Source organism: Dipodomys spectabilis, unplaced genomic scaffold, assembly GCF_019054845.1.
Source record: "Dipodomys spectabilis isolate Male_0828 unplaced genomic scaffold, ASM1905484v1 ptg000197l, whole genome shotgun sequence".
In the NCBI taxonomy this organism is placed as follows: domain Eukaryota; kingdom Metazoa; phylum Chordata; class Mammalia; order Rodentia; family Heteromyidae; genus Dipodomys; species Dipodomys spectabilis.
This window is the reverse complement of record NW_024870874.1, coordinates 16,089,659-16,110,117: the sequence shown is the minus strand read 5'-3', so window position 1 is coordinate 16,110,117 and position 20,459 is coordinate 16,089,659. Positions and strand designations below refer to the sequence as shown.

At 43.6% G+C, this 20,459-nt stretch overlaps 1 protein-coding gene across 2 annotated transcripts in view; it reads right to left on the bottom strand.

Moving 5' to 3' along the window:
- Positions 1-353: 353 nt before the first annotated feature.
- Strip2 (striatin interacting protein 2) overlaps positions 354-20,459 on the bottom strand; it is a 51,700-nt gene continuing 31,594 nt past the window's right edge. For both annotated transcript variants that reach the window (XM_042696090.1, XM_042696088.1), the window contains 4 exons: positions 17,700-17,766; positions 8,323-8,427; positions 5,810-6,014; positions 354-1,715 (listed from right to left, as the gene is read on the bottom strand). In XM_042696090.1, the coding sequence (XP_042552024.1) occupies positions 1,465-1,715; positions 5,810-6,014; positions 8,323-8,427; positions 17,700-17,766 (628 nt within the window). In that variant the 3' untranslated portion in view covers positions 354-1,464. The remainder of the gene's footprint in view (positions 1,716-5,809; positions 6,015-8,322; positions 8,428-17,699; positions 17,767-20,459) is intronic.

The window sequence follows — 20,459 nt, the reverse complement described above, 5'->3', positions numbered from 1 at the left end:
GAGCTGTGGCTTACCTAGTAGAGTAGTAACCTTGAGCAAAAAAGCTCAGGAACAGTGCTCAGACACTCAGTTCAAGCCCCCCCCATACACAAAATCCAAACCAAGCCGGGTACCAGGGCTCACGCCTGTAATCCTAGCTATTCAGGAGGCTGAGATCTGAGGATCATGGCTCAAAGCCACCCAGGGCAGGAAAGTCTGTGAGACTCATCTCCAATAAACCACTAGAAAACAGGAAGTGGCACTGTGGCTCAAGCAGTAGAGCACTTGCCTTGAGCTGAAGAGCTCAGGGATAGCGCCCAAGCCCAGAGTTCAAGCCCCACAACCAACAACAACAAAAAAATCCAAATCAAAACAAAGTTTTCTTAAACTTTTATTTTTGGGAAGTGTAAGATTCTGCTGTGAAAGTACAAAGAGGCTGTTATACCAACCTTCATATTTTCAATTAATGTGTAATACTTTTAGGTAGAAACAATACTGCTCAATCTCCCTCTATGTGAGACATTTGAAACCACTAACAGTTTTTTAAAAAAAAGCCAACAGTGGAGAAGAAAACAGAGGTGAGCTGTGATGCTCTTACTGTTCTTTTCAATTAAAACTAATCAGCACAAATGGACCAGCTTTCTCAATAAATAAAACCTCCTGTAGTTAACTTGTCATTTAAGAAAGAATTGGATGAAAGGCTAATTTTCTGCAGTGCACTTAGCCATCTTAAGACTGAACTAATTTCAGAAAAACATGAAACACCTTTAGAGAAGGCCTGTTTATTTCCTACTGGTTGTGGCTCTTTACAAACGGTGAGCACTCCATGCCCTATGCAGTGCACAAGGAAGTCATTTTCATATTGAACACAGATCTCAGGAAATTGAAAAACTCTCCACAATACACTTTATGTAACATGCAGTATTCTGGGAATAGCAAATCATCATCCTTCACAAAGAAGGTGCAGGTGCTTTAAAACCAGCTTAGAGATGAGGATTTTACTAAGAGGTGTCAAAATTTAGACTGTAAAATACAGACTTATTTTGAAGTCATACGAATTTAGGGGAAACTAGAGGAACATTTCTTCCTGTTTTATGACCTACACCTGTCTCAGTGCTTGTGATGAATGCCAAGGGTCAAATGTCAGAACCAATTTCTTCCTACTCGTGGGGAAAACATAGGCTAGCCTGGTTCTAGGAAAAACTAAGCAGGTCTCATTGTGGAGCTTGCCCTTGAAGTTTCCAAGGCCAACAGGGCCTAGGGCAAGTTGATCAGTTTGTCATGACAGTCATGCACCATTTTCAGGCTCAACAACCCCTGGGCTAGTCTAATAGCCCAGGACTATACAGGCTGCCTCAGGCTGGGCCAAAATCTGCCCTTGACATGCCCTTGTAGAGCTGATGCAAAGGCTGGATGGGCAGATTGGCAGAGCACCATTAATTGGAGCCAACCTCCATCTACCAGAGGATCTGTTGAAAAGCTTAGTCAGTGATTTTGGAGCAGCTCCTCCCAGCAGATGGGCTGTGAAAACACCTCTCTCTCCAGCCAGAGCTCATAGGAATAGTGGAAATCTTCAGGCAGATCTAGCCTCTGCCCTAGCACACTCTGCAAGCAATTATCCACGGGTGAGAATTCAGAGTCCTGGGGTTTGTCATAGCGGCGACTGTTAAAAGCCTCAATGTTGGCCCTCAAGGTGCATTCTTCTGCTTGGAAGTCCCATGGCCTGGCATCGATGTCTGTATTGAGAAGAGAGGAGGAAGAAGACATATACAACTCAGGACACTCCTCAGAGCATGGTCTATGGATTGGATTCCATCATTGGCACTCAGAATTCATTTTGTAAACATTAATGAACATATAGAGCATGCTGATACTTAGGTTTAAGAGCTATTCGGGGCTGGGAAGGTGGCTCAGTGGTAGAGCGCTTGCCTTGCATGCCTGAGGCCCTGGGTTCGATTCCCAGCACCACATAAGCAAAAAGAAAAAAGCCGGAAGTGGCGCTGTGGCTCAAGTGGTAGAGCGCTAGCCTTGAGCTGAAGAGCTGAGGGACAGCGCCCAGGCCCAGAGTTCAGGCCCCACGACCGGACCCAAAAAAAAAAAAAAGAGCTATTCGTGTGTTGCCATATATATACAGAAACTGTCTTTGAAAAGGTAGTCTAGAAACTCATAGTAGGAGGAAAGAAAGGAAGGTCCCAAGGGAGGTGGACTTTTCATTCACTTTCTTATTAGTTATATATCAATCTCCCAAAAGAGTCATTAATTCTTTTTTCTTACAGTTAAATTCAGGGCCTGGGTGTTGTCCCTGAGCTTTTGTACTCAGGGCCAGAGCTCTACCACTCAAATCACATCTCCATTTCCAGCTTTTTAAAGGTTAATTGGAGGCTGGATTTGAACTGTGATTCTCAGATTGCAGCCTTCTGAGCAGCTACGATTATAGGTATGAGCTGCCACCAGTGCTGGGCTTTACATTTCTTTTTATTGAGTTTTTCCTAAAAGGTGGAATTTCACGTTTGAATAAACTGTGTTTCAAGGGATGAAAGAGCTAAAGGGATACAAAGGTGGATGGATCAATTGGGTTTTGGGGTATAGCACAGAGGAAGATCCTACACTTAGCATGTAGGAGACCTTGGGTTCAATTCCTAGCACACACACACAAACAATTGACCAATTATGCCCTGATTTCCTGGAATCACCCCATCCCCAGCATCAGACAAATCTGTGTATCAGTTTATTTTAAGATTATAATAGCCTCAAACTGAAGATTGAGGTTCAAAGACGGCCTACACAGAAAAAGCTTGTGAGACTCTTATTTCCAATTAACTAAGAAAAGGCCAGAAGTAGAGTTGTGATTCAAATGGGAGAGTGCCAGTCCTAAGCAAAAGAGCTAAGGGACAGTGCCCAGGCCCTGAATTCAAGTCCTAGTAATGACTCAAAAAAATAAAAGGGGCTAGGAATGTGGCTCACTGGTAGAGTGCTTGCTTAGTATGAATGAAGTCCTGGGTTCGATTCCTCAGTACCACATAAACAGAAAAAACTGTAGGACAGGCAAAAAAAGATGGTAAGATAGTGTTTACTAGGGCTGGGAAGGTGGCTCAGTGGTACAGCGCTTGCCTTGCATGCATGAGGCCCTGGGTTCGATTCCTCAGCACCACATAAGCAAAAAGAAAAAAGCCAGAAGTGGTGCTGTGGCTCGAGTGGTAGAGCGCTAGCCTTAAGCTGAAGAGCTGAGGGACAGCACCCAGGCTCAGAGTTCAGGCCCCATGTCCCAAGCCCCCCCCCAAAAAAAAAGATAGTGTTTACTATTTGCTTTCATTTTAGTAAAAGATGCATAGAAAAAAGATCTGGAAGACTATACAATAAGATGTTAGCAGCAGCAATTTCTGTGTGAAAACATATGATATAGTTTCATGATATAGTAGAATGTTTACTATCTAACTTAATTTTTTCCCTAACTGCTCTTTAAATTAAAATTTTATTTTTAAGAGAAGATGAAATTTAAAGGAATGTTTTAGAAAGCAGGTAATTATCTCTCAATTGTTTTATTTTTTTCTGAAATGTCACATTAATATATCTCAAAACACATATACATTGCATAATGTTCAAATCTCGGAGAGGATATCAAGTACTTATCATTTCTGGTTTTTTGTTTTTTTTTCTTTTTTGTCAGTTGTGGCGCTTGAACTCTGGACCTGAGTGCTGTTCCTGAGCTCTTCAGCTCAAGGCTAGCACTCTACCACGTGAGCCACAGCGCCCACTTTGGCTTTTTCTGTGTAGGTGGTGCTAAGGAATAGAACCCGGGGCCTCATGCATGCGAGGCAAACACTCTACCACTGAGCCACCTTCTCATACCCTGTTCTTTTTTTAAAAATTATTATTTTCAAATAGTTGTACAAAGGCATTGCAATTTAATATGTCTATGAGTATAATGCATATATATATTTTTTTTTGGTCTGGTAGTGGGGCCTGAACTCTGGGCCTGGGCGCTGTCCCTCAGCTCTTCAGCTCAAGGCTAGTGCTCTACCACTTGAGCCACAGCACCACTTCTGGCTTTTTTCTTTTTGCTTATGTGGTGCTGAGGAATCAAACCCAGGGCCTCATGCATGCCAGGCAAGCCCTCTACCACTGAGCCATCTTCCCAGCCTGAGCATAATGCATTTTGATCTGAGCCCCATACCATCATTTTCCAATCCATCTATCTTAAACAATCATCTTGTTTCCTCGCTCCATTTTCACATATATACACTGAGTATTATGACTGTATTTACCCACTCTTCCTTGCTGCTCATCCTAGGGCTTTAACTCAGGGCCTGGGTGCTGTCCCTGAACTTTTGCAAGGTTGGGGCTCTAACACTTGAGCCACTTCTGACTTTTTTTGTGATTCATTAGTGATAAGTGTCTCAGGGACTTTCCTGCCTAGACTGTCTCCAAACCAAATCATGATCCTCAGACCTCAGTCTCCTGAATAGTCAGGATTACAGGCATAAGCTGCAGGCACCCAACTTTGCCTTCCTCTTTTTATCCTCCACCCCACTCAGAAAAGACACATTTCAGCTTCTTGATACTCTTTTTTTTTGGTTGGTCCTGGGGCTTGAACTCTGGGCCTGGGCGTCCTTGAGCTTATTTTTTTCCAAGGCCAGTTAGTGCTCTACCACTTGAGCCACAGTGCCACTTCAGCTTTTTCTGAGTAGTTTACTGGAAATAAGAGTCTCATGGATTTTTCTGCCCTGGCTGGCTTCAAACCTGGATTCTCAGATCTCAGCCTCCCAAATAATAATTAGGATTACAGGTTGAGCCACCAGCACTTGGCTCTGATATTAATTTTGTTAAACTGTCTGTTAATTGTTCAAATGGTTTACACTATGGAAATTCACTTGTTTGTATACCATCCTTTTAGCCAGTTTGATTGTCTATATAAGCATGTGCCGAAAATGTATTTTCACATGACTCTACTTTGTTAAAGATCCATATGTGAGGCCGGGCGCTGGTGGCTCACGCCTGTAATCCTAGCTACTCAGGAGGCTGAGATCTGAGGATCATGGTTCAAAGCCAGCCCGGGCAGGAGAGACCGTGAGACTCCTATCTCCAATAAACCACCAGAAAACCGGAAGTGGCGCTGTAGCTCAAGTGGTAGAGCGCTCGCCTTGAGCTGAAGAACTAAGGGACAGCGCCCAGGCCCAGAGTTCAAGCCCCACGACTGACAAAAAAAAAAAAAAAAAAAGATCCACATGTGAAAGAAAGCATATGCCCTTTGCTTTTTTGAGCCTGACTTTCTATATTAAATATGATTTTTTTCCAGGTCCATCCAGTTCCCTGATTTATTATTTCTTTGTGGTAAAAATACTCAATATCCTTCCTTCTAGCTTTTTTGTGTGTGTACATGCCTGTACTAGGACTTGAATTCAGTGCCTGGTGCTGTCACTGAGCTGCTTTTGCTCAAAGCCTAGTGCTCGGCCACTTGAATCCACAGCTCTACTTCTGGATTTTTGGTAATTATTGGAGATAAGAATCTCACAATCTTTCCTGCCCCGTCTGGCTTCAAACTGTGAGCCTTAGCTCTCAGCCTCCTGAATAGCTAGGATTACAGGCATGAGCTACCAATGACCAGCTCCTTCTAGTTTTATTTACTGTATAAAATGAGTTTTCATAGCTTATACAAGACAGGGTACATGCTAGAATTTGGGGCATTACTTCAAGTTATGTGTATCAGCACCTGACCTATAGCCAAATACTTTCTCATGTAAAATATGTAACAATTCATGCTCAAATTTAGAGATAGTTCTGTTTGAACTCTGGAAAATTCCTGGAAGTTGAGTGCCTTGAAAGTACTCACCATTCCCATAAGCCCAGTCATCATTCATGCGGTGGCGCACTTTCTGATAAATGGCTGACATGGTTTTCATGTTGCTCTTCCTCCACTGGCGCCCCAGGTACTTAGTCTGAATCTTAAGCAGTTTCAAGACATACAGCTGCAGCATGGCCTGTTTGACTTTGAGTGCCCGCTTTAAGATTGGAGCTGATTTAAACACCACCAACATCTTGTTCAATGAAAATGAGGATAGAGAAGAAAGAACAATCGAGATGTAAATTTTCTTGTGATTTCTAACACATACACATATGTCTAGAACTATCTAGGGACCTCCTGAGAATCTAATGTCAAGGCTCTATTTAGATTTAATCTTTAAGAATTTAGAGGAGGGCTGGGAAGGTGGCTCAGTGGTAGAGCACTTGCCTTGCATGCCTGAGGCCCTGGGTTCAATTCCTCAGCACCACATAAGCAAAAAGAAAAAAGCCAGAAGTGGCGCTGTGGCTCCAGTGGTAGATCGCTAGCCTTGAGCTGAAGAGCTGAGGGACAGCGCCCAGGCCGAGTTCAGGCCCCATGACCGGACCCAAAAAACAAAAACAAAACCAAAATTATTTAGAGGAATTAAGTCAGGAGTTAGAGACTAGCTTGGGCTACATAATGAGAAGCCTTGTTTTAATTTTTTTTTTTTTTTTGCCGGTCATGGGGCCTGAACTCTGGGTCTGGGCGTTGTCCCTCAGCTCTTCAGCTCAAGGCTAGCACTCTACCACTGGAGCCACAGCGCCACTTCCGGCTTTTTCTGTTTATGTGGTGCTGAGGAATCGAACCCAGGGCCTCATGCTTGCAAGGCATGCACTCTACCTCTGAGCTACCTTCCCAGCCCCACCTTGTTTTAATAAAACAAGGTGGGCAGGGAATGTGGCTTAGAGGTAGAGTGCTTGCCTAGCATGCACTGAGCCCTGGATTCGATTCCACAGTACCACATAAACAGAAAAGGCCAGAAGTGGTGCTATGGCTTAAGAGGTAGAGTGCTAGCCTTGAGCACAGAGAGGCCCAACGATAGAGCCCAGGCCCTGAGTTCAAGCCCCAGGACAGGAAAAAAAAAACCCAAAAAGTCAAGTGCCAGTGGCTCACTCTTATAATCCTAGCTACTCGAGAGGCTGAAATCTGATGAGCCAACCCAGGCAGAAATGTCTGTGGGATTCTAACTCCAACTAACCAACAAAAAGCTGGAAATGGGAGGCATGACTCAAGTGGTAGAGTACCATTTGTGGGCAAAAGAGCTGAGCAAGAGCATATAACCTGAGCTCAAGCCCCAGGATAGGCACACACACACACACACACACACACACACACACACACACACACGTACGTACGTACACACACCAAAGAAGAAAAAAAAAGGAAAACAATATAGAATTATTTCATTCAAAGTTTCTAATATTCAAAATGTATGGTATAAAATCAATGAAGTTTTCTTTCTTTTTTTTTTTTTTTTTGTCGGTCGTGGGGCTTGAACTCTGGGCCTGGGCGCTGTCCCTCAGCTCTTCAGCTCAAGGCGAGCGCTCTACCACTTGAGCTACAGCGCCACTTCCGGTTTTCTGGTGGTTTATTGGAGATAGGAGTCTCACGGTCTCTCCTGCCCTGGCTGGCTTTGAACCGCGATTCTTAGATCTCAGCCTCCTGAGTAGCTAGGATTACAGTCGTGAGCCACTGGCGCCCGGCCCTCAATGAAGTTTTCTATGTCACACATTTCCATTGTTTCAGTTTCTTGTGAATACTCTTTGTGTATGATGATAGCCAACTATGTATCTTGTTATACTGTTCCACATTTTGCTTTTCACCTAATGATGTATCTTGAGAATTATTCCATACCAATTCAGAAATGCCTCATTCTATTTTTTTTTTTTTTTGGTTGGCTGTGGGGCTTGAACTCTGGGCCTGAGCGCTGGCCCTCAGCTCTTCAGCTCAAGGCGAGCGCTCTACCACTTGAGCTACAGCGCCACTTCCGGTTTTCTGGTGGTTTATTGGAGATAGGAGTCTCACGGTCTCTCCTGCCCGGGCTGGGTTTGAACCACGATCCTCAGATCTCAGCCTCCTGAATAGCTAGGATTACAGGCGTGAGCCACTAGCGCCCGGCGCCTCATTCTTTTGAATGGTTCTATGATATTCTATAAAGATGTGCCATCATTTACTTAACAAGTTAGTTCTGTGTGAATGGCATTTAGGTTGTTCCTAGCCCTTCATTATTACGAGCTGCTGAAATGAAGTCTGGGACTTGCATCATCAGGGATGTGTGACTGTAATACCAAACATGGCTAACTTCCCTGTCAGCGCTACCTTAAGGGTGGGTTCCTATTCACCTTCCTGAAAAGAAATGGCTTGGTATGTAATCACATTAGAATGTGGCAGGATCAGGAAGTGCTGAAACGTAGCTCTGTGTCTATTTACAGATCTTTCAAAGTAGCTAGTCTATAAATATTTACTAATGACTTAAAATATTCAGTCAGATGAACACCTCAATGATTTGAGGCCCCACTTACCATGGTCCTGGAATGCTTCCATTTGGTCAGCTTATTGAGCAACCTCAGGAGATTGATGCAGGAAAAGAGATTCCTCCAGCAGAACTGGTTGTTGTCTCCAGCTTCCTGAAATAAGGAACAACCATTGTTATCTCAATGCCTTGAAGCCCTTCATTCCCACAGAAGCCTGTGGCCAAGTCCACAGTTCAGGTGAAATTTTCCGTAGAAAATGCTACCTCCCTAATGCATCCTATCTTTCACTTGAAAACTGACTCAGCTGAGTGTGCAACTCTGAGGACAGCTTGTCTAGCACGTGCAAGGCCGTGGCTCTGATTCTCAGAACCACAAACAGAAAAGTAGAACCGAAACAGAAACCAAAAACCCCTGCTCAGTTGATAATCCTGGGAGACTTTACCTAGAACAAGGTGATACAGGAACACAACACTGGATTTAAGCAAACTTTGCTGCGGAGCTCACTGCTTAAAGTCAGAGATGATAGAATGCTAGCCTCATATATTTTGTATTAAATAAATCATGTTTGTAATTGCTGGGAGTTTTTGGTCATTTTGGTCATTCTAGTAGATTTTAAATTATGTTGGATAGCTTTGATAATCATTTTATTTTATTTTTTGGGGGACGGTACGGTCGTGGCGCTGTCCCTCAGCTCTTCAGCTCAAGGCTAGCACTCTACCACTTGAGCCACAGCGCCACTTCTGGCTTTTTTCTTTTTGCTTATGTGGAACTGAGGAATCGAACCTGGGCCCTCAGGCATGCAAGGCAAGTGCTCTACCACTGAGCCAACTTCCCAGCCCAGCTTTGATAATTTTTTATATGGTTGAAATTTTATATTAACCCTCACCTTCCTTTTTTAAGCCATACTGGAGGCAGATGCTTAATTCTCCAGAATGAATGAGAAAATAGCAAATGGATCGACCTTTTAAAAATTTTTATTATCTTTAAGTATTTGGACAAAACAGTTTCAGTTCAACATATTAGAGTACATCTCAACCAATCATCAGCCCTTCTGTCACTCTCCCCTCATCTATCCCAACCCCACCCATCCCGATTCTATTCTTCACATATGTGTATTGAGTTCTATGATTATATTCACCCATCATTCCTCTCTCCATTTGTCAGCACCCAGTTTATTTTTCGCCTTCTCTTCCCTCTTTTCCCTTCCCTTACTCCCCTATCTCCCTTCATGTTTTCCTTCTTTCCCTTCCCTCCCTTCCTTCCCTTCCCTCCCTTTGTCCCTCCATCCCTTCCCCCTTTGTTATTTTTTTTCTTCTCATTATTTGTATCTTAAGTTTGTCTCAAACTTGAGATGATTCTCCTGTTTCAGCTTTCTAAGTGCTTGGTTTACAGGCATGGTAAACAGATGTATATCGGAATAGAAACATCTATTCATTGAAATACATTTAACAATAAAAATAAGATTTTCATACACATATGAAAATTTCTATGCAGCAGCTATATAAATCATTTATTTATTTATTTATGGGTCCGGTCGTGGGGCCTGAACTCTGGGCCTGGGCGCTGTCCCTCAGCTCTTCAGTTCAAGGCTAGTGCTCTACCACTTGAGCCACCGCACCACTTCCGGCTTTTTTCTTTATGCTTATGTGGTGCTGAGGAATCCAACCCAGGGCCTCATGCATGCTAGGCAAGAGCTCTACCACTGAGCCACCTTCCCAGCCCAGCAGCTATATAAACCAATGGGCACATGATGGCCAAACATCTTGGAAATTCTCATGTCTGCAATAGGATAGTAGACTATAGAAACAGGAGACATGTGAAAGCCGTGTGATGAATAGAAAACCACTTCTTCCTCTCCCAGTGTAGAATGGATATCCAAGAGTTTTGAGTGCATTAAACTCTTGTAATAGTATCAAGGGCCAAATTTTTCAGAAAATTTTAGAAATCTTATTTAGAAAGAATAATCTCAAGCTGGGTAGCGGTGGTCCACACCTCTAATCCTGGCTACTCAGGAGACTGAGATTTGAGGATTGGAGTTCAAAGCCAGCCCTGACAGGAAAGGCCGTGAAACTCTTATCTCCAATAAACCACCAGAAAACTGGAAGTGGCGCTGTGGCTCAAGTGGTAAAGCACTCGCTTTGAGCGGAAGAGCTGAGGGACAGCGCCCAGGCCCAGAGTTCAGGCCCCACAACCGGACCCCCCCCCCCAAAAAAAAAAAAAAAAAAGAAAGAAACATAGGGAAACTTCCATTGGAGTTTCTACATTAGGGCATTGGTATATCTGGCTTGTTCAAAACCGATCAACAGAGGCCCATCCAGGGGCTTGAATTCGGGTCCTAGGCGCTGTCCTTGAGCTTTTTTTGCTCAAGTCTGTTATGACAGACAAAAAAAAAAAAAAGAAGAAGAAAGAGAGAATATTCTCTTTCAGCTGGGCACTGGTGACTCACTCTTGTAATCCTAGCTACTAAAGAGATTAAGACCTGAAGTTCTAAGCCAGCCCAGGCAGTTAAGTCCATGAGACTCTTATCTCCACTAAACCACCAGAAAACCGGAAGTGGGGCTTTGGCAAAAGTGGGACAGCACCCAGGCCCAGAGTTCAAGCCCCACAGATTAAAAAAAAAATAGTCTCCTTCCTATACTAAATTTTAGACATTGTGTTAAGAAACATAGGGAGGGCTAGGAAGGTGGCTCAGTGGTAGAGCGCTTGCCTTGCATGCCTGAGGCCCTGGGTTCGATTCCTCAGCACCACATAAGCAGAAAAAAAAGCCGGAAGTGGCACTGTGGCTCAAGTGGTAGAGCACTAGCCTTGAGCTGAAGAGCTGAGGGACAGCGCCCAGGCCCAGAGTTCAGGCCCCACAACCGGACCCCCCCCCCCCAAAAAAAAAAAAAAAAAGAAAGAAACATAGGGAAACTTCCATTGGAGTTTCTACATTAGGGCATTGGTATATCTGGCTTGTTCAAAACCGATCAACAGAGGCCCATCCAGGGGCTTGAATTCGGGTCCTAGGCGCTGTCCTTGAGCTTTTTTTGCTCAAGGCAAGCACTCTAGCACTAGAGCCACAGTTCCACTTCTGGCTTCCTTATAGTTTATAGGAGATAAGAGTTTCATAGATCCTACCTGGGCTGGCTTTGAACCATGATCCTCAGATCTCAGTCTTCTGAGCAGCTAGGATTACAGTAGTGTCATTGGTGCCTGGCATAGACTTAAATTTTTTTGGGGGGGTGGGTCGGTCATGGGACCTGAACTCTGGGCCTGGGCGCTGTCCCTCAGCTCTTCAGCTCAAGGCTAGAGCTCTACCACTTGAGCCACAGTGCCACTTCCGGTTTTGGAATGGAATCCAGGGCCTCATGCATGCCAGGCAAGCACTCTACCACTGAACCACCTTCCCAGCCCTAATTTTTTTTTTTTTTTTTTTGGTTGGTTATGGGAAGTATGAAACATATGGGACAGGGAATATCACTGGGAGATTTGATCTTGATTTTCATTATCTTAGAGGCATGAAAAGCCTTGCATTCCTCAGGACTTCAGAGAATGGTGGCTCATACCTGTAATCCTAACTACTCAGGAAGCTGAGATCTGAGGATTGTGGTTTGAAGCCCGGGCAGAAAAGCCTGTGAGACTCACAAAGAGGCTCAGGGACAGAGCACAGGCCCTGAGTTCAAGCACAATGAAAAAAAAAGTACTGGAATGGGTATCAGTCCTGGTTTATAGTTTCAGCCCTGATGTGATCTTAGGCAAGTCATTTCCCTTTTGCATCCTACTAGTGCTTGAACTAGGTCTTTTTTTTTTTTGTCAGACCTGGGGATTCAGCTGTAAGCCTGGGCTCTGTCCTTGAGCTTTTTTTGCTCAAGGCAAACAGTCTACCACTAGAGCCACAGCAGGACTTCCGGTTTTGTCACTGTAGTTTAACAGAGATAAGATTCTCACTGACTTTCCAGCCCCAGGCTGGCTTCCAGAGGGGATCTTCACATTACATCTCAGCCTTCTGAATAGCTAGGAGGCACGTCCAGGTATGAGTCACCAGCGCCCAGCAAACTAGATTATCTTTAAGGTCTCTTCAGAAGGCTGGGGAGGTAGCTTGGAGGTAGAGCACCTACTAGCATGAACCAGACTGCAGTCAATCCCTAGCACTCTGCGGGGGCAGCGGGGAAGGGGGAGGAATCTCTTCAACTCCATTCTATAATCTTGATTTATTTGGACTTCAATTGAAAAGAAATTGCCACATTCTTAATTGTTACATACTATTTCATTATAAGGGCATATCATCCTTTATTTGGGTCTATGTTAATGGGCTTTTAGGTTGTTTCTAACCTTTCATTATTATAAGCAATGCTGAAACAAATAATATCAGACTTGTATCATTTAGAATGTGGTACAAATGTGGTACTGTTTCTAACTTCCGTGACAAAGATTAGTCAGCAATCAAGTGAAGTATAAGTGGAATTTGATGGACAATAAGCTGATTGTGATGGCCTTTTCCTCAGAACTCACAGGAAGGAACTCCAGGTTCCCTTCTTTTAGACAATCTCAGCTGTTCAAGACCTCTGCTCCCCTTTCCCATCATCAGAGCCTACCTGGAGCAGACACTGAAGGATACACACTGGTCAGTGGCTTTCTGAGCCCAGCCCAGCCTGCCTCCAACTCCTATGCCCACAGTAATAGGCAGTAGAGCAGCACTTCAGCCTCTGTCTTAACAGATGATCATTTCCCAGCAGGCCCACAGCTCCGCAGGTCAGGCGCCACCTTCTCAGATGTGCCAGCTAGATGGTTTTTGTTTTTTTTTTTTTAATTTATGTTCATTTAAAGTAGGCCATCTTTATTTTAAGAAAGATCTATTTTGTGAGTAGTAGAACATGATCATTTTCTTCTTGCCCTAGCAAAATCAAGACCTCCAGCTGCTTTCTACCAGTTGCTTTTTCCCCCTAGTCATAGGGCTTTAACACAGGGCTGTGTGCTATCTGAGCATTTTCGCTCAAGGCTAGCACTTACCACTTTTCTGGTGGTTAATTGGAGTTATGTCTTATAGACTTTCCTGCCTAGACTGGCTTGGAGCCATGATCCTCAGATCTCAGCCTCCTGAGTAGCTAGGATTAAAGACTGAACTACCAGTGCCCAGCAACTATATTTTTCAAAAATGGCTGCCAGGCACCATGGTTGTGATGGTTAATCTTTATGGCCAACTTGACAAAGCACACCTCTGGGTTTGTCTGTAATGAAGTTTCAGAGATTGCATTATAAGGGCTCTGACCTAATGAATGGATAGCTTAATCTATTGATGGATTCCTAATATAATGGTGTTAGTGGAATGGTGAAAGGTAGCAAGTGGGGCGGGGCTGAAGGAAGTAGGTGATTAAGAATGCATTCTTGAGGGGCTGTTATCTTGTCCTGGCAGTGAGTGTTTCCTTTCTCTGCGTCCTGGATGCCATGATGTGAACTATGGAGGTAGACGGACACCTCTAAAACTGAGTCAAATACATCTTTCCTCCTTCAAGTTGTACCTGGCAGGTATTTGATCCTGATAGGGTGTGAACACCTAAGCAGAGACAAGAGATGCCTATCAGATTAGATAGTTATTTACTCATAGGGTACTTTTTTCTTTTTTAAGGACAAAATGACGGAACTAGCTAAAACAGTGTCAGGTACCCGTAAACACAGCTCTGGGAAGCTGAGGCAGGAGGACGGTTGAGTTCCAAGCCAGACCAGGCTGTTACATAGCAAGAGCTTGTTTCTAAAACGAAACAAAAACTGAACACTAGAAAGGATTTAACGAGCCCAATTCTGTCATCCATTGGGAAAGAAAAAACAAAACAAAACACCTGAGTCTAGAGGGCAGAAGGAAGGAGCTTGCAGAGTGAGGGAAGCGTGGGTGCTCCAACCGTGTACCTGCCCGATCTCCACTGAATTCCAAGACAGTTCATTGTTCATTTCTTTCAGTGTCACTCAGCTTCTACAAATTTTTATCACAGCTGAGAGGTTGATGTTTTCCCCATCTTAGGGGATTGTATTTGAATATAGTCATTGAAGGTCCAGCAACTTGAAACTGCTCACCTATGGAGGGGTGAGGATGGCCTAAAGATTACCCCTTGGATAAAGTGGCAAGAACTCAGAAATTTAATAAACCATTTACTTTGCTTTTATTTCAGGTCACTGTGCTGTGCAGCTGGAGTTCCAAATAAAAATGAATTAAATTTAGTTCAAATTCAGAAAACTAAAAAACATGCTACATGTAGGTAATGTGGGGTATTTTAAATTTTCTTCCTCATGCTTTTCTATTTCTCAGTTTGTTTTACAATAAGCACATAATCAGGAACAGTTTGAAATGTTATTTAAAGTAATTCAAGTAGACGTAGGCAGCCAGTATTTTTTTTTCTGTGATCACAATTTGTTGAACTTGTAAAATAGCTAAATCTTATTCTCACAAATGTTAGCTTCTTTCTGAGTACAGAAATAAACAGTTTTGGTAAGTTAACCATTATATTGAGGACCTATGGATAGTAAATGTGCTAGTTAGTTTTTGACACTCATGACTGGACTTGGGAACAAGTTCAGGAAAAAAATCCCGACCTGTGGTTACTAAATAAAACCACCAGGTGCCACTATTGCTTCACAGAAAGGAGTAAAACACCTGCCTTAACTGTTTCTAATTTTTCCCCTCCTGAAGATACTGGTGTTTGAACTCCAGAGCCCCATATTTACCTTAAGCCACAGCTTCAGTCCCACTTTCTTGCTAGTTATTTTCAGCCAAGATTAGCCTCAATCTGTGATCCTCCAACTTTCATTCCCCAGAGTAACTAGGATTATAAGCATTAAGTAGATTGATATTTTCACTTTTTTCTTTTTCTTGGTGCCAATAGTGGGGCTTGAACTCAGGGCCTGGGGGCTGTACCATAGCTTTTTCACTCCAGGTTGGTGCTCTACCACTTGAGCCACAGCTCTTCTTCCTTCTATCCCAGTTAATTGGAGATAAGAATCTCAGGGATTTTTCTGTTGGGACAGCTTCAAACTGATCTTCCTATCTGAGCCTCTTGAGTAGCTAGGATTATAAGCTCGAGCCCCCAGCACCTGGCTTCACTACTCTTTTTTTTTTTTTTCCTGGTCCTGGGGCTTAACTCACAGCCTGTGTTTGTCCTAAATCCTCTTTGTGCTCAATCTACCACTTGATCCACAGCACCACTTCCAGATTTTCCTGAGTAGTTTTTATTGAGATAAGACTCTCATGGACTTTTCTGCCTGGGCAGACAGAAAACCATGATCCTTAGATCTCAAGCCCTGAGTAGCTAGGATTACAGGTGTGAGCCACGGGTTCCCTTCATCCACACTTGATAATAAATTCTTCTCAGAAGGTATAATAGCCATTTCAATAATGCTCAGATCCCAAAAGTTCAATTAGGTGAGATGCAAGAGTATAGTTTCCATCAATTCCTATATATGAATCAGTGGGGTTGAAATATAGAGCATACTCATTGTCAGGTAACAGATTCAGGATATAAAAGCTGACTTTATTTTCTGAAATACTCTACTAGAATCTTAATGCTATTGTGTAAAATATATTATCCACTTTAAATCACAGAGATGCACATCTCCATCTTGACGTAGCTACTTTCAACTGCCAGGTCTTGGCAGTTACTCATCTCCTCCATCTATAAAATAGTAATATCAACCTTGGAGGGTTGTTTTGAAGACATACCATTATGCAAATAATCAAGGTTAATTTATTTCTTTGTAAAAGAAAAAAGCATCCAGTGCATTTGGCTGCCGCAACCACATCTAAAGAAAATGGGGAATCTGCCCCAGTAGCAGAGTGTGCCTGCACTGGTGTTTCAGGACCCAGGTCTTTGTGTGAGGGTGTTGCTCCTGGTACTTGAGAACTCAGGGACCTGTCTCTGAGCCTTTTTTTTTTTCCTCAAGGCTAGCACTCTACTATTTGAACCACAGTGCTACTTCATTTTTTTTGGAGTAGTTAATTGGAGATAAGAGTCTCATGAGGACTTTTCTTCCCTGGGCTGGCTTCAGACTGTGATTCTCAGATTTCAGCCTACTGAGTAGCTAAGGTTACAGGAGTGTGCCTTGAGCAAAAGAGCTCAGCGACAGCTCACAGGCCCTGAGTTCAAGCCCCATGACCAGAAAAAAAAGTTATGGTATTAAGGTTGTAGCATGCATGAGTACTACCATTGAAACATCTTGTATTTATTAAGGTTTTCAATGTACCAGGCATAGTGTTAGCCTCTGGGTATATAAAAATGATGAGAACTGAGCACCACTAGCTCATGTGTGTTGTAATTCTAGCTACTCAGGAGGCTGAGACCTGGAGGATATGAGTTGGGAGGCTAGCCCATGCAAAAAGTAACCTAGATATAACTAACACGAAGCCAGGCTGGAGGCATGATATGGGCTCAAGTGGTGGACTGCCAGCCAAGCAAGCAGCCAAATAAACATGAAGCCCTCAATTCACACCCCAGCATCACTACCACCAAGAAGAATAGATTCTAGTATATTCCCATCAGAGTTTATAGTCAATCACAACATTCCAGGTAAATGATCACAAAACAAGAGGATGAAGGTGTGAAGTGTATTGAAAGGGCTGTGGTAGACTGCCTCTCATCTTCAATATGCTTTGGGTCAGTTTTAGGAATTCAAAGTAACTCTGAGGAACTCTTCTGATTTGCTTAGAGTGGTTTTCAGATTGAGGATCTTTTTGGGCTTCCTTCAGTGGCTATATTGACTTTCGCTTCAAAGAGGGAAGATATTTTCTAAAGAACATTCTCCTGAGTTGTTTAACTAAAATGAAAATGAAAAGTGAGGGGCTGGGAAGGTGGCTCAGTGGTAGAGCGCTTGCCTTGCATGCCTGAGGCCCTGAGTTCGATTCCTCAGCACCACATAAACAAAAAGAAAAAAGCCGGAAGTGGCGCTGTGGCTCAAGTGGTAGAGCGCTAGCCTTGAGCTGAAGAGCTGAGGGACAGCACCCAGGCCCAGAGTTCAGGCCCTACGACTGGACCCCCCAAAAAAAAAGAAAAGAAAAGAAAAGTGAATCACTGGAGCGCAACATAAAGAGGACAGATATAGATAGATAGATAGATAGATAGATAGATAGATTTGTTTTTTTTTTTTTTTTTGGTGCTACATTAGAATAGCTTTTCCTGTCATTTAGCGTAGCTGCTCACATTACCTTTCTAAATTCTCCTCCTCAGTGCTTTTCACTGGCTCTTTCCTCTTCTCTGCAAGATGCTAAGCTCAGCTTTTCCAAATCTTTCTCAAGTGGGTCAACAGCTCTAAACCCCTACTGCCTCTGTGCTCTTGCCAATATGCCTGCATTGAGCTGAGACTCCCAAACCCCAGCATTATGAGGCTGAGGAAGAAATGAAAAAGCAAATGCCAGTCTCTGCCACCTGGCAGTTTCAAAGGCTACTAAATCCCCATCTGCTTACCAGACTCTCGGTAGTAAGCTCCGGCAAATCCTGGATGGTACAGCAAGGGTAATCCAGGACCGAAATGCTGCAAGATGCAGAGATAAGGTCAGGCTTTAGGTAAATGGCAACAGCAGGAAATGGCTGCCTCTGAAAAGGGCAGGAGTAAATTTCTCTTGAGCAGGCTACAGCCATTCCCAAATTGCTTAGTGACCTCAGCTGAAACTGAGGGTGCGGGGCCTGGGTGACTCAAGCTCCAGCTTCCCCGCTTCAGTCAGGAGAGGAACCAAGAAAGCTTCTCAGGCTGGCCCCATTACGCAGTTGTGAAAAGAGTGAAAAGCATGACGAGAACCTGTTACCTACTTAGCTCTCTCCCTTTCTTTTAGGAACATGTAAAAAGACAAATAATACAAAATATAAAATAATATAAACTGTAAATAGTGCATTTCTGTCTCTAAATTAACCGTAACATCTTTGCAGAGATGTTGCCCGAGTCCATCCCACTAACTAGCAATCTGGGGAGGTGACATGAAATGAAGACTTCTGTGTTTCTCATGGGAGCTCAGAGCTCTGGGGAATAACTGCAGAAGCCATTCCCTAAAGATGCTTGAAACAGGGGCAGCCTCCTATATATATGGCCAATTTTAGATCAAGAATACTAATAGTGTATGTCCCCCAACAGAATGGGACTGAAAGAAAGCTTCAGGCTCTGTAATAACCATAGGAAAGCAGGAAGAGAAATAAGTCACCTCATGGTAACAGGGAGTTGTTTGATAAATGATAATTCTTTTTTTCTTTTTTCTTTCCTTCCTTCCTTTTTTTCTTTCTTCTTTTCTCTTTCTTTCTCTCCCTTTCTCTTTCTCTCTCTTTACCTCAAGTGGTAGGAATGGGTAGTACCAAGGCTTAGATTTAGGGCCTCATGCTCTTGGCTCAGCCTTTTGCTCATGACTGTTGCCCTACTAACTGAGCTATACCTCCAGTCCAGTATTTTGCTGGGTTACTGGAAATATGAGTCTCCCAGACTTCCCTGGCTGGCTTCAAACTGTGATCCACAGATCTCAGCCTTCTGAATAGTTAGGCTTACAGGTGTGACCACCAGTGCTAGGCTGGGCTATCTGATTTTGAATCCTACTTCTGGTTCTGATGTTTAATCTTCAATAAAGTAGGTTGTTTTTTGTTTTTTTGTTTTTTTCCAGTCCTGGGGCTTGAATTCAGGGCCTGGGCACTGTCCCTGAGCAACTTTTTTGCTCAAGGCTAGTACTCTACCACTTGAGCCACAGCACCACTTCTGACTTTTTCTTGTTTATGTGGTACTGAGGAATCGAACCCAGGGCTTCACACATGCTAGGCAAGCACTCTACCACTAAACCACAGTCCCAGCCCTTCAATAAATAAGGTTTTATTTTATTTATTTATTTATTTTGGTTGGTCATGTGGCTTGAACTCTGGGCCTGGGTGCTGTCCCTCAGCTCTTCAGTTCAAGGCTAGTGTTCTACCACTTGAGCCACATCGCCACATCCAGTTTTCTGGTGGTTTTTTGGAGATAAAGAGTCTCATGGACTTTCCTGCCCAGGCTGGCTTTGAACTGGGATCCTCAGATCTCAGCCTCCTGAGTAGCTAGGATTACAGGTGTGAGCGACTGGTGCCTGGCTAAATAAGGTTTTAAACACCATTTTTTTTTTGAACTAGTGCAGTCTGAATGGGTAGAGGATGTTGGCACAGCAGGGCTATAAAGATGAATCTGGTTGAGACTCATTGAACCCATTAGACAGACTGAATCTGTCACTTATTTCCAAAGTCAAAACTTCTATACTTATTTGGCTAGAAATGTCTATCTTTAAGAAATCCAGGCCTGGGCTGGAAAGGTGGCTCAGTGGTAGAGTGCTTGCCTTGCATGCCTGAGGCCCTGGGTTTGATTCCTCAGCACCACATAAGCAAAAAGAAAAAAGCCAGAAGTGGCACTGTGGCTCAAGTGGTAGAGTGCTAGCCTTGAGCTGAAGAGCTGAGGGACAGTGCCCAGGCCCAGAGTTCAGGCCCCACGACCGGACCACCTCCCCCCTAAAAAAAAAGAAAAGAAAAGAAAAGAAATCCAGGCCAAGGAACTTAGAACCAGGGTAGGAGAGGGGATGGGTCAGCACAGAAGCTGGCCATGAGTCTGTGATGTTGCCTATCATCTTAACTCATTTGATTTTCCCAGGGTTGTCAATTCTGTATTGTCCCATTAGGATAAACATTCTTGGCTGCTTCATCTATTTACCTAACCACCTCTCACAGACAAAGGCCCGTGGCAAAACAGAAACTGGTGACTAGGAAATAGAAGGAAGAGATTAAAGATGGAATTTGTTTCAGCCTCTCAGTGAATTGAGTTTGATCCTAAAGGGGCATAAAAGTATATAGAGGGCTTGGAAGGTGGCTCAGTGGTAGAGTGCTTGCCTTGCATTGCACGAGGCCCTGGGTTCGATTCCTCAGCACCACATAAGCAGAAAAAGCTGGAAGTGGTGCTGCAGCTCAAGTGGTAGAGTGCTAGCCTTGAGCTGAAGAGCTGAGGGTCAGTGCCCAGGCCCAGAGTTCAGGCCCCACGACCAACAAAAACAAAAACAAAAACAAAAATGTATCAGAATGTATAGATGGTAAGAGTCATGAGAAGGGCTGGGAATGTGGCTTAGTGATAGAATGCTTGCCTAGCATGCATGAAGCCCTGGGTTTGATTCCTCACTACCACATAAACAGAAAAATCTGGAAGTGGGCACTGTTGCTCAAGTGGCAGAATGCTAAACTTGA